Genomic DNA, 13,477 nt, shown 5'->3' with positions numbered 1-13,477 from the left:
CGTATTACAGTGGTCAGGCACATTTAGTGACATTTATGACTTATTCATAACATTAGCAAACTCTTTCCTGTTAAATTATATTAGGAACTGGCCTGGAACACAACCAGCACCAGTCTATGATGTAATGAAGCAACATTCATTCAAACGGTTTGTGAAACAAACAGCAATCACGTCCCACAAGCAACACTGTAATTAGCCTGAATATTTTGGCTTTATTCAGAGCTTCCTACTAAATGTTGTTTTCACTTTCATATTTCCATTTATTATGGCTAAAACTAATTTATTCTGAAAATTAAAAGTAGAATTTTGTTGAAAATACAAGATCTGTGAAAATATTAAAATGAGTTCATTAAGAATTTACTTCAAAAACATAAAAGGATACATCACTAACCTGCAACTAAAATGGGAGCAATAAGACATACAAGCAATGCTAGAATAGTGCTAAAAGTGTGCTACAAGGTTTGAAAAACAAAGCATGATAATTTACCACAAGAATCACAGAAAGACAGGAAGAAGGTTTGTGCCATGGAGATGCCAAGAGAAGGCGTTTGAGTGCCAAGAGAGCAAGACAATGAGGGAGGGGTAGGATATGTCATTTCTACACACGAGAGGGACGCAGAGCCAAAATGGCGAAATTGCCGAGTAGAGAGAGATTGTCTCTCAGTAGCAGAGGACTAAATACGGCTAAAAACGCCAGAGCTTTACCCCGTAGGGATAGCGAGTAGAGACGCAGACAGTCACTGCGACAGTTGGCTGATACCGCCGCTGAATCTGATTCAGCGGCGGTATCTAACCGTGCTTCACGTTAGCAATGCTAGCTTTGCTTATCACGTTAGCAGGCATGGATTGATAAGCCCAGATGTTCGGTTCAAATTGCTAAAATTTTAAAGCCCTTCAGCAGAATACGGCGTACCACACAAAGGCTCTCGTAGTAATTAGTCGGTATAGCGGTAGTTGACGGAATGTACTTCGTGATCGCACTTCCGCACGGAGCTGTGACTGTAGCACTTTTATGCCAAGTCACGCCACTATGCACGGGTCACTAAAACGAACACAGCTTCAGACGCGATGTCTGGAATATTAACCAAAAATATATTATCTCCGGTATGAACTTCGGAATTACGTCCAGAATTTGCCGTCGGATCGTAGTTTTAATCGCAGCTGATCAGGCTGGGATTAGAATTGTAGCTTTGTGAAAACGTCGGGAAATGATTTGAATAAGACTGGTTTGGCTTGCCACTTTGTAGCGGTCACACTTCATAGCGTAACAACTGCTAATTAATTATGACCAATAAGATGTGATGATTCCATATAAATATGAAATATCAACCTGATTGATCTTTGAAGTTTAATCAGAAGATTATAGTTACTTTTACTTGTTCAGGGACCATAAACACACTTCGTATTAATTCAGACAGTCAGGTATATAGTTAAAAAGGAATTTTATTCTTTTCTAAACCAATGATTATACATGACAAGATGTGAATAATGAGATGTGATGGAGTGGGCATGCGGTGATGGAGTGTGATGTGTAGGTGGTGTGATGTAAGCTCGATGTTTATCAGAATCTTTGTATCTGAAAGAAATTGTGAAATCTGGGTGTAAAATAATTTGTTGTTTGCTATAAACTAGAGAGTTGATTATTAATAAAACAGTTTATATAGTGCCAAATCACGACAAGAGTCGTCTCAAGGCAGGGACTAGCCTGTTACATTTGGCCTTTCAATAATAAAGCGGTCTGTATTTTATAATGTTAGTTTCAAAACGAATACATGTTAAAAGTTCAATACATCCTTAATAAAAGCACCTTATCTCACCACCTCTAGATCCGAGTTTGGGTCATCAGACGTGTCAGAAACAAGAACAGAGACGTGACTCTCAATGGGCCACCAGTCAAGCAGCACGCCAAGACTTGTCTGCTCTACTGTAACATGAGCCTTTGCCTTTTTTACAAAACCTGCTCAAAAAGTCCAGCCTCAGCCCAACATGGAACCATAAGCACCAACCCTCAGGGACAACATGCTGAGCTCCTCTATCAGAACCTAACAGTCACATAAACCCAGGAGCAGAACCTGCATCTTCCCTGTGAACACTAGAGCCAGTGCTATCTGGACAGATGAAGTGCAACGCTTGGCCCGCTCCCTCTGTTGCTCTCTGTATCGTATCACTTGTATTGACTTTTCTCTAAAATAAAACGCAGATTGAGTCCAGTTCATCACCAAAAGGCAAAGCAAATGGAAAACGAAGATTTTACTGTGAAGGTGGCTTACGATCTAGTTTCTCACCTCATGTCATGTCAAACATCCCCGCAACGCAAACTGCTACAAAGACACTTCTCCCCCGTTTAACGTCTGTCAGACTTGCAGCAAAAAGGGCTAGCTTAAGCTGTGTAGTTGTAAGATGGGGTTGTGTGTGTGTGTGTGTGTGTGTGTGTGTGTGTGTGTGTGTGTGTGTGTGTGTGTGTGTGTGTGTGTGTGTGTGTGTGTGTGTTGCTACTGTCACAGTGCTGCACTCACAGCTGCTGTAATTCAGCAATCAGTGCTAATGTGTATTTATCTCTGCTGCAGGGAAGCTGCAGCCCCTTTGCTGATTACATATCTTAGAATTATCGCCTGCACTGGCCTCCATCAGCACGCTTGTCCTCTGACTTCTTTCAGCTTTTTCCTTTTTTCAAAACCACTATTATGAGCAAAACTTTCATAAACAAAAGCATTGTTTCTTTTCTGTGTAGCTTGTTTCATCCGTGCTGCCCGTGCACACTCCCGTCGACCGCATGGCAGCAGGGTGGAATCGTTACCATGGAAAAATGGTTTTAAATCTTAATGCACAGAAACACCTTCTCCATTTTCATACCCTGCAAAAACTCAGTACTAAAGCTGCGATCGCAAATGTGGAACACAAAGTATAGCTTCAACATGTGTGCATGCCTCTAAACAACGTTCTAACATAGTATAGCTATTAATATATTGTGGAGATCGAAAAATAAATCAATAAATAAAGTGGTTCTCTCAGATTTGTCTAAAAACCTCTGCCAATAACATGCTTTGAACCAAAAGTAACTACTGGACCATCCGGTTGTCAGGCTCACCAAACTGCCGCACGTCCCCGGGTCCTCCGCTCATAACACACTCACATATTCAGCAACAGAACACCACTGGTGTGAGAGGTTCTCCGCTCAATAATATCTGAGAAGGAAGGCTCTTTTAGAAAACAATGCCACCAATTAGCCACAACGCCGTGGCGGCACGAGGGAGCCTTTATGCCGCTGTGCAGTCTCTGGTGATCTGAGCTCCAACAATAACTGAGAGGAACTCCTGGAACGCTGCATCGCTCCAGCTTATCATCTCGGCTGATTCTATTTACCAAAACAAAACTTGTGCCAGTGTTTACTTTCATTTTCAATCTAGCTGCCGTCCGGAGCTCGGCAGTAACCCCCCACGTGATCATGACACCTCCCTCTGTTGCGCCAAGGTATAATATGCATTCACAAAGAAGTCACTGCGGTAATTTTACTACCAAGCGTGGCGGCACCAATGCCGCAAAATTCCCCCAATGCCATGCCGCCACGGCGTGTCCTACACACGCCGTGGCGGCAGTATCACGCTGATACGCCTGGGGGAACAGCTGCTTCCACTTCAACTTTAGGACAAAATAACATAGTCCCAAAAACAAAAACACCATTTGAAGTCACAGATAAACAAAAGACATTTGGACCTAGAAAGGGCCACTGGTGTTTAGCGCCATCTCGTTTCCTCTGGAAAGATGGGTGTCTGGCTCCAGCAGAAGACACCCAAGGGTTAGGGTGAGTGTCCCGTGACCTTAAAATCTAGCTTGTTTGCAGATTTGCTATTGCAGCTTTAAATGAACACTAGAGAGGGCATTTGTATCCACTCTAGTTAAAATAACACTGGTTAAATGTTCATGCATCAGCATGAATCCAACAGCTCTGACCAAAACAGCAGCAGAGCCAAGTGGGAAAAAAACACCTCTGTGTTAAAAAAGTGTACAACTAATAAAAGTAAATACCCAGTATATATATATATATCTATATATATATATATCTATATATATATATATATATAGATATATATATATATATATATATATATATATATATATATATATATATATATCTATATATATATATATATATATATATGTGTGTGTGTGTATATATATATATATATATATATACACACACACATATATATATATATATATATATCTATATATATATATATATATATATATATGTGTGTGTGTGTATATATATATATATATATATATACCTTTATTAGCCTTTTCCATGACAGTTTTTTCTACTTTGTGGTTCTATTTTAGAAAAACAGGAGCCAAAAGTAATTCAGGAGACGGAGACTACAGACCATTAGATCTGTGTTTGTGTAAAACACAAGTTTATGACTGACTGACTCCCAAAGTCACAAAGCTCAATCCGAGCATTAAGTCTTAATGAAGCAGCAGAGAACAACGCGAGTCGATCTTTGGGTAAACAACACTTTTGTTTTACTGTTGCTGCCCAGACATCTGGAGGCTCTGGTGTCACTAACACTCACTTCTGAATGTTCTGCAATACACACCACACTAGATTATCAGGCTTGGATGACTGAGATTCTACGCAATCACCACACTATACCTTGTATATAAAGTTTTATTCAAACTTATAGCAGTTTAAACATTTATAAAATACCCTTCCATGGATTATGGAGATGAGAGGAACTTCATGACTGCAGCAGTCAGTTTGGATCTGTAATGAGTTTAGCCTAACCGTTAGCTCATCAGTCCTGTAGGGTGTGAACTCTGTTTCTCTGAACGGAGGCTGTTCAGGAAGCTGTTTACAACAGGTAAGAGAACATTTCTAACCTTTGTACAGAAATACACTTAACTTGGCCTAATTACCATTTAAAACTACCTCGTACTTTATGCAGTGGCGAGGGAAACAAATGCAAATAGACTTAATACACACGAGTTCATTATGCAGCAATAAAAATGTTTTTAAATTGTCACTTATCATGAACAAAATAAGACATGTCACTCTTCATGGCTCTCAGCAGGGCCACCACATGTCCGGGGCAAATATCCTTATTATGTCATTAAAGAGAAGGTGAGTGTACGTACCTGCATTGTAGTAACGGTCCAGCTTCTCCCACAGAGGCTCATCATCTCGCTGGAGACTGGACAGCCTCAGAGGTTCGTAGATGGAGCCTAAGGAGGGACACGTTTATTACACACACATCAGCTCAAAGTCCAGATCAGGACAGCTCCCCCAGAACAAGTCTCAGAGGAGGTTCTTTAGGTTTACCACATTTACCTCCTCTTCTTAAACTTAAATGAAATAAATGACTGTAAGAAAGCTACTTCATGAAAATAAAAAAGTTCAAAAGTAAACATGGTTAAATTCATTAAAATGACTTTAAAAATGTAAATGAATATGCTTTCTGAGAAGAGCACAAAAAATAAGCAGGGAGCCGAAAACACAAGCAGTGAATTTCAGTGTTTCGTGTTGCAACAAAGGGGCTGAGCACAAAAACAAGTCAGGCCAGAGCTTCACACTCCAACAGCACAGCGACACTGGAGCAGGCATTCATCCCCCCTCAGAGCCGAGTGTGCGGGAGGAACCCCTCCACCCGCTCCTATAAGGCGCCCTCTGGTTTTCAGACACTTTTCTCTTTGTTAGATTTGCATTTTAATGGCTCCGACCTTGGGTCAGCACCACAGGTACTGAAAAATTCACATTCTTACTCAAATTAGCATAATTTCCATCAGCTTAAAAGCTGCAGCAAGCCACAAAGCCAGTTTTAACACTTTAAAAGAGCAGAGTGGAATAATTTTCATTTCAAACATCAGCACAGAAAAGGGAAACGGGAGTTTTCGGTGTTGGACTGGCTTTAAACATTCCCATGACTCACATTAGGCATGAGGACCAATGGAAACCACGTTATTAGTGCTGTAAGTGACTGCTTTGGGATTCCATCAACTGGAGTGGAGCTCAGAACTGCAGTTTTCTACATGTTCATGTCGTCTTCTCAATAAAGGTGGTTTTGTCACTTTGAAAAAGCAAAGACATTCTCAGAAATGCTGCTTTTATTTTTATTTAGAGCTTGACACCAAGCTTTGGACGTTCAGGTTTTTGTTTTAAATTCTCTTGGTTTTATGTTTGTTCTAAAAATATCATCATCATCATCATCATCCTCCTCATCATCATCCAACACACAGTTCTGCACAATGCCTAAACACAGACAGGTCTGGGAAATGGTCTGGAGATAAAAACAAAAAATGATCCTATTTTTATGGCAGAAACATTTACTGTAATCCAAGAAGCTGTGTGTGTGTTTGCGTGTGTGTGTGTGTGCATGCGTGTGTGTGTGTGTGTGTGTGTGTGTGTGCGTGCGTGCGTGCGTGCGTGCGTGCGTGCGTGCGTGCGTGTGTGTGTGTGTGTGTGTGTGTGTGTGTGTGTGATAGCAGCACCTGTATACCAGTCGGCTCATGGGTCCCCGGAACAAAGAGAACATTTATTTAAAGTATCTTTCCGGAGTTTTCCCCTCTCAGAAATTATGTATGATTTTTCAGAAAGCCGTAACAGTGATTATCTTTTCATGTACTGTGATATAATGTAAGCAATATGTCTTTTTTTTGTTTTGGGCTAAGCACGCCCCCTACCTTGCAGAGCTCCACAGGAAACTGAGCGCCAACCAGAACTAACCAATAGCGTTAGACTACCGCTTACGTTGCAAATTTAAGGAATACCCCGACTGACGCAGAGCTGATGAACTTTTCACGGACAAGTAAGCCCCTAACATATAAATATATGAGAATGCAACATAACATGAGAATAATACTCGTAAAACAGCGTGTCGTAGCTGTTTGTCGGCTACAGAAGCACATTTATAAACAGAAACGTGAATTCGCCATCTTCAAAAACCAGAGCGAGAGACTTTTTGTGTGATATGCTTGTCAGCCACTAGATGGTGCCATCAGAGAAGTGAAATACTCCGGAAAGAGACTTTAAGTGAATGGAGCTATAAGTTATTTTCTAATCCACTTTGCACCCTGAATCACACGCACGCTGTTCTTCAGTTTTAATTTGTAATAACGTGAGTTTTGACTATGCCCGTCGTATACTTTGAGATTCATTAGCTTGTAAAGATTCATAAATAAAGTGACTACAAATGAATTATATATATATATATATATATATATATATATATATATATATATATATATATATATATATATATATATATATATATATATATATAATGAATGACCTGCACTTGTACAGTGCTTTATAGAGCCATAGGACTCTAAAGTACTTTAAACTACAGTGCATCATTCATCCATTCACACAATGGTGATAATAAGCTACACTGTAGCCAAAGCTGCCCAGGGGCACACTGACAGAGGCAAGGCTGGCCCCTCTGACCACCACCAGTAGTCAAGGAGGGTTGGGTGTCTAGCCCAAGGACACAACAGCAGCGTTCTATGTCGGGAACTGGGATTGAACCTGCAACCTTCCGATTGCTGGACAGCCAGCTGTACCTCCTGAGCTACTGCTGCCCGTCACGTTGCAGAACCCTCTCCTCTTGCCAGGCAGCGTAGCTACTACTTACCACAAGGCCAGATTTATAGAAGCGTATCTACGTTAAAGGCTCCTACTTTTGAAGCTCGCTAAACTCGCAGCCTTTTTGGCTCTCCTCTATGCGGTATCTGTTTCGATCACGTCTCTTTGGTCAGATGAACATGTTTTTTATTTTTAACATCCACACGTTAAATTAAAATTAAATTGTAAAAAAAAATTTCTAACTTGGGGGTGCAATGACTAATCCAGAGGTAGCTATAGCACCCCCTAGCACCCCTTGGCACCGCCACTGTCCTGCCCAAAACGGAAGAATTAACAGGTGTGATCCTGATCCTGTGGAGAAACTGTCAGTGGAAACTTTAACATCACAACTCCGCCCCTCCTGGATTCAGCTCGACCGACTGTGACTTCTTGTCTTCTGCGCATGCGGGTCGCTTTGGGGCCGCAAAGCGTTCACACTGGAGAGTTTGATGTTGTATTTCAGTCATAGTGCAAACAGCCACAAAAAAAAAATAAATCACATTTACTCTAATAAATGGGAATTGAGCATCGAGGCCTGCAGTGTGAACGTAGGCTCCCTCCCAGTTATTTGGTTGGCTGTGCTTCATTAAAATCCATTGAGCGGTTCATTAAACTACAAACAACGGGGACCTACAAACCCTCTCTAGTCTTTCTCTGAACACTTTCACTTGACCCGAGTGAAAAAAAAATGTCACGGGGCCATCTAAAACAGGAAGAAACTATGGATTTGGTTTATCTGTCAGATAAGAAGTGTGAGAGCATGTGTACCGAGTTGTGTTCATTTGAATCATTACATTCAGTTAAGGAACAAGAGGAGTCCTGTCAAGGATTTAAAGGGCCAGCGACAGAATTAAAATGGTTACATCTCAGTTTATATCATTTTCTCATAACGTAGAAATGTCTTTGTGAACCATTATCTGTGAAAGACAAAAATAATCTTATTTTCAAACAAACTAAACATTGAAAAGGAGCCGAATGAAACGCTGAGTGCACTAACGAGACCCTTCTGATCTCGTGCACGGATCTGAGGCTCTTACTTACCGAGTCTGAGAACTTCAGGATGGGACCGAGCTTTGGCAGCCACTGAAACAGCCATTCTCAATAGGTGAAATTAAGGCCAATCGTCTCTCTCAGCTAATTCAGAAATCTACAGCAATTCACAGGAAGGAGTTAGTAGCACGGAGTTAGATTTTAGACATGCACCAATCATCAGTCAATTACACTCTGTGATCATCACCGCCATCATCATCATCAACATGCTAAACAAAATCACAGTGCACTTTAAACGCGTTGGATTGGAAGTTATGGTAACTGTTGAGAGAAATACAGTTATGATATTTATAATTACAACAGTCATTAATACAATTGTAGAATTACATAATTGTTGTTTTCTGAAAGCTGTTTTAATCAATCTCCTGATCTGATTTAGATAAAAATGTTTATATTGAGTAAAATCCAGAACTGCTTCATGTTTTATTATCGGTTTAAGGTGAATCCTGTCTGAATACGTGCTGTCAGCAGGTTTGTGTTAGTCTGGTGCCCTAAAGTAGAGATGTATCCAGATGATCACCTGGCGGCTGGAATCCACCAGTAATCAGCACTGGTTTAACTGGTGATCACCTAATCTGAAACTCATAAATCTGACTAGTTTTCTTGGGCCATGAACTCACCATCACTGCACACTTATTCACTCAAGCACTGAAATCACTTTCATGACATTTTTACTTCAAGAATCATAATAATCAAGTTAACCAGAAGTCTTAATTACAATTTTATCTAATTTGATGTTGTATGTTACCCACAATGCACTGCGAGCCTCCCTGGCATGTAGTCAGAGGTGTAAAAAAAAACTACAACTGGTCTGAGGAAAGTATTAAAAAGTAGTTTTTAAGAGAAATACGTTTCATTCCTTGTGCTTCCATGGAGTGAATAACCTAAATAAATAAGATAAAGATGTATGTTTGTAAATTTTGAAATGAAGTTGATGCATGTTATGCATTTCTGAATCCCAGCTGCAGGACGACTGTGCGGAGTTAGGATGTTATTATCCTTGCACATGTGTGGGTTTTCTCTGGGTCCTCCTGTTTCCTACCTCAGACCAAAGGCGTGCATGTTGGGTTGATTGTAGGATCCAACTTGTCCCCAGGTGTGAGTATGTGTGTTTGTGTCCCTGTGATGGACTAAGACCAGTCCAGGGTGTCCCCCGCCTCTCGCCTGATGACTGCTAGACAAAAGCTACCCAACATCTGGTTAAGACAATGAGTGGCAGAGGTCCTGAACGATTATAAACAGGATCATCCTCAAAGTAATTCACTCATTCAGTTAAGATGTCTCTGTGCTTTTAAACTTCATCTAATTTTATAGGTTTTAAGTTTGCCAGATAAGTTAGTTACAGGAGATCCAGCTGGTAGACTTAGAGTTAGAGCTCCAAGCATCCATCTATCTGTTATTTTACCTGCCTCATCCTCACTAGGGTCACAGAGAGGGAGGTGGTGACCATCTCCAGCAGTCATCAGGTGAGGGGGGGCACCTTGGACAAGCCGCTAGTCAATGCAGTTCAGTTCTCTTAGTTTATGGCGCCAAATCAAAACAAGAGTCATCACAATGTACTTCATAAATTAAGCATTCCAATTGAGATCAATTCATTATGCTAATTAGTTAAAAATTTCCATTGTGTGGAAACTCAGCAAATTGTACAGAGTCACTGACTTTACAGCAATCCCTATTCTAAGCAAGCACGTAGCGACAGTGGGGAGGAAAAATCCTCTGACCTCCAATAGAACCTGGATCAGTTTGAACTGCCATCCGCCAGACAAACAACTAGTCGCACACTCACTCACACCTATTTAGTCACCAGTTAATCTAGCCTGTATGTTGTTGGTCCGTGGAAGGTGCAACAATATATCATTTACAATGGTAATTCAGCCTTTTGGCCACAAAATGTCAGTTTCAGTCAACTGATTTAAACGCCCTGAGCCCAGCTTTGTTTGCCCCACCTACAAAATGGTTATTTAGGTTACAAGGAATCTCTGTGTGTGTTTATAGTTATTTGAGACAAATCAGTTCAGTAATTTGTATCAGCAGGTCAAACATGTAAAAGAAAAGCTGAAGCCTGTTTCAGCTCTTCCTAACAGCATCGGTGCATCTCTACTGCCAAGTGTCAGTTTTGAGTCATTTACTTCCATGTGTGTGTTTGTAGATTTGAACATAATTAAATAACACGGGACACCTAAATGTCAGTGAGATGTAAGAGAAACGAGAACTAGTGAGAAGATCCTAAAATAGCGACTGAGTGTTGCAAGTGCACCCCTGACCTTTCGTGCTTGAACCATCACCGCAGTGGACAAGTTGTACACATCGAGCCACACTGAAGCTCGGATGAAGACGCTTTACAAGCACAAGCACTGGCACAAGAGAAGCGACCGGAAGTGTCACGTTCTGTTTAACCATGCAAAGAAAGAGTCAGACCTGATCTTTTTGAACGGGCTTTGAATTCCAGGAGCTTCCAGCCGACATCTGCTATGCTCGCCATATTTACACAGAGTCAGCTCCAAGAGAAAGTTCAAGAAATTGGCAGATTTGGGTATTTCAAAATAAAACGCAAAGGTTAACAGCAAGCCTTCTAAATGAGCACCGATGATTATGTAGACCATAATTAAACAACATATTAAAATTTTAGTTGTATTTAAACCCTTCATTAACCATAATAGTGTTTTGTTTTCAGTCTGCGTCTGGTTTGAACAACAACTTTGTTTTATTTTGAAAGTACGTTTCTGCGTTTTTCTATCCTACGTTCATTAGCTTTACACTGCTGTCAACCGTGTAGCTAATCATGCTCACGACAGTGACGTAAATAAAAACCTATCGTAATGGAATTATTTGCCTTTATTTCAGCAACTTTCTTTTACATAGCAACATGAGTAAATTAAATAAACCAATTACATGAAAGTAAAGTTCAATATTTGCTGTAACATGTTATTTTACCAGAATAAATTCCTGTTTCTCGAAGCTGTAAAGCAGTGTGCCGTATTACGACCAGTGGATGTTGTGAATAGCTGCACCTGTAGCAGGATGTGGGCATTTAAATTAAACCATTTGGCGTTTTTGGTTTTTATTCTGGGAAAATACAATACAGTAGCTCTTCAGGATGTAACAGCCGAGCTTTTTGGAAGTGCGAATAATGGGACGGTGGCGGCGTTTGGTGATTTGAACTCAGATAAACAGACGGATATCTTCATCATCAGAGAACGTAGGTTCTGTTTACCATCCTCAGACACCTTATGCTACAGCCTGTCACCTATACATGTGTAATTAGAGTTAAGAAGATTGCTTTTAGAAATATCAGATAGGTAATTTACCTAAAATGTGTGCTTTTTTGTAGCTTCCTGAAGAAAACGTTGCTTCCTGATTCATTTTTATTAAAAACAACAACTGAGAAAAACACGGCTGGGATGAAAGCTGATTATTATTTAGGTTTCTGGATTATCACGACCTTTTCCTAAGTGGCCCTTCTGCCGTTATTGACTGTAATAAACACCGTTGATATGTCTCTGTTGGGACTGTTCATAGCTACTGATGGATGATGTATTAAATGTTCTTTTTCAGAGACTGAACTCTTGATATTCTTGGCTGACTCCACTTCTCCTTACTTCAAACCCAAAGTCAAGATCACAAAGGATATTTTGCCAAAGTAGGTACTTAAAATAAATCTGGTGTTTTTTTTTTCATTTATTTTGTTTATAGCAGATGTCATCCTTAAAAGTTCTATAATAATATAAAAGTAACTTTGATTACTTTGCCTCTAACTTTAATTTTAAAGTAAGTTTTATGTTGTATTTACAGGGGAACAGTCATCACCAGTGTAGTTCCTGGAGATTATGATGGAGACTCTCAGATGGATGTCCTTCTTACAGCTCAGATCAGCTCCAGCGTGACAACAGTTTTCATCTTTTGGGGAAACAACCAGACGTTAGGTATGATTAACTAAAGCAAACGATTCACAAAGACTCCAGCGTCACATCACTGTGTTGTTTTGGGGTTTTAGTTTGTAAATAGATTTTTTTTACAAGTTGAGCTGCAAGTCCATTTTAAATTAAACTGTTAATTTGAAATATGCTGTAAATAATGGCTTGTTTTTATATCAGTACATACATTTATTGTATTTGTTGTTTTTTACATGTGCTTGTCCTGCAAAGTTCAGTCAAAAGTCGTGTGAAGACTTGTGTCAGAACTCCAAATCAGGGGGGAAAACCCTGGTGTGTGTGTGTGTGTGTGTAGTATTATGCATTGTTTCACCATAAAATAAGATATTATTTTCAATTATTGGTGACATCCAGAATTTTTTAAATGTTTAAAAACAATCTTTGACTAAAATGCAGTTCAATAATAAATAAAAATACAACTTCTTTAAGGTCTTGTGTTAACATCTAGAGGCACTGGTTCCAGTCCAGTGAGACCATTCTGCTGAGAGCTGTGCTTCTGTAGACATTTGTTATCAGGGACTGGTATCTGTGTTCCTTCTGTGCAGATCTGGGTGATAGGGTCATGCTGAGTAAGAACCTTACAGACCAGCCTCTAGTGATGGAGTAAGTAATCATCTGATTGACCTCTGGATGAAGTATGCTTAGACACTGACTTGCTCTGTGCAACATTTACATGCTTTCTTACAGTTATATTCAGCTCAAGCCTGTGTGATTGTTGTTTTAAAAGCATTTTTGGTTTACTCCAGTTTCAATGGGGACATGATCCCGGATGTTTTTGGTGCCATCGACGCTTCGTCTACTGAAGTCTGCTTTCTTACGAACAGGTAAATACAAACTTCCTGTTTCCCTACTTGTTCCTTATTGTATTTCCACTGCT

General features: G+C 40.0%; 2 protein-coding genes across 11 annotated transcripts in view; one reads left to right on the top strand and one right to left on the bottom strand.

The window, feature by feature from the left end:
- phkb (phosphorylase kinase, beta) overlaps positions 1–11,175 on the bottom strand; it is a 218,366-nt gene extending 207,191 nt beyond the window's left edge. For 7 of the 10 annotated variants that reach the window (XM_070554730.1, XM_070554736.1, XM_070554729.1 and 4 more), the window contains exons 1-2: positions 11,087–11,175; positions 5,137–5,223 (exon numbers count right to left, since the gene is read on the bottom strand). In XM_070554730.1, the coding sequence (XP_070410831.1) occupies positions 5,137–5,223; positions 11,087–11,150 (151 nt within the window). In that variant the 5' untranslated portion in view covers positions 11,151–11,175. Of the gene's footprint in view, positions 1–5,136; positions 5,224–8,659; positions 8,926–9,710; positions 9,824–11,086 lie in introns of those variants that run through there. The other 3 variants (XM_070554732.1, XM_070554734.1, XM_070554733.1) reach the window with 3 other exon arrangements.
- Positions 11,176–11,575: 400 nt separating this feature from the next.
- Positions 11,576–13,477, top strand: part of itfg1 (integrin alpha FG-GAP repeat containing 1) — a 301,098-nt gene continuing 299,196 nt past the window's right edge. Inside the window, exons 1-5 of the mRNA XM_054732563.2 lie at positions 11,576–11,867; positions 12,224–12,308; positions 12,461–12,591; positions 13,146–13,203; positions 13,347–13,424. Of these exons, the coding sequence (XP_054588538.2) occupies positions 11,591–11,867; positions 12,224–12,308; positions 12,461–12,591; positions 13,146–13,203; positions 13,347–13,424 (629 nt within the window). The 5' untranslated portion in view covers positions 11,576–11,590. The remainder of the gene's footprint in view (positions 11,868–12,223; positions 12,309–12,460; positions 12,592–13,145; positions 13,204–13,346; positions 13,425–13,477) is intronic.

The sequence above is a fragment of the Nothobranchius furzeri genome, chromosome 9 (assembly GCF_043380555.1).
Source record: "Nothobranchius furzeri strain GRZ-AD chromosome 9, NfurGRZ-RIMD1, whole genome shotgun sequence".
Classification (NCBI taxonomy): domain Eukaryota; kingdom Metazoa; phylum Chordata; class Actinopteri; order Cyprinodontiformes; family Nothobranchiidae; genus Nothobranchius; species Nothobranchius furzeri.
This window is presented reverse-complemented; position numbering and strand designations above follow the sequence as displayed.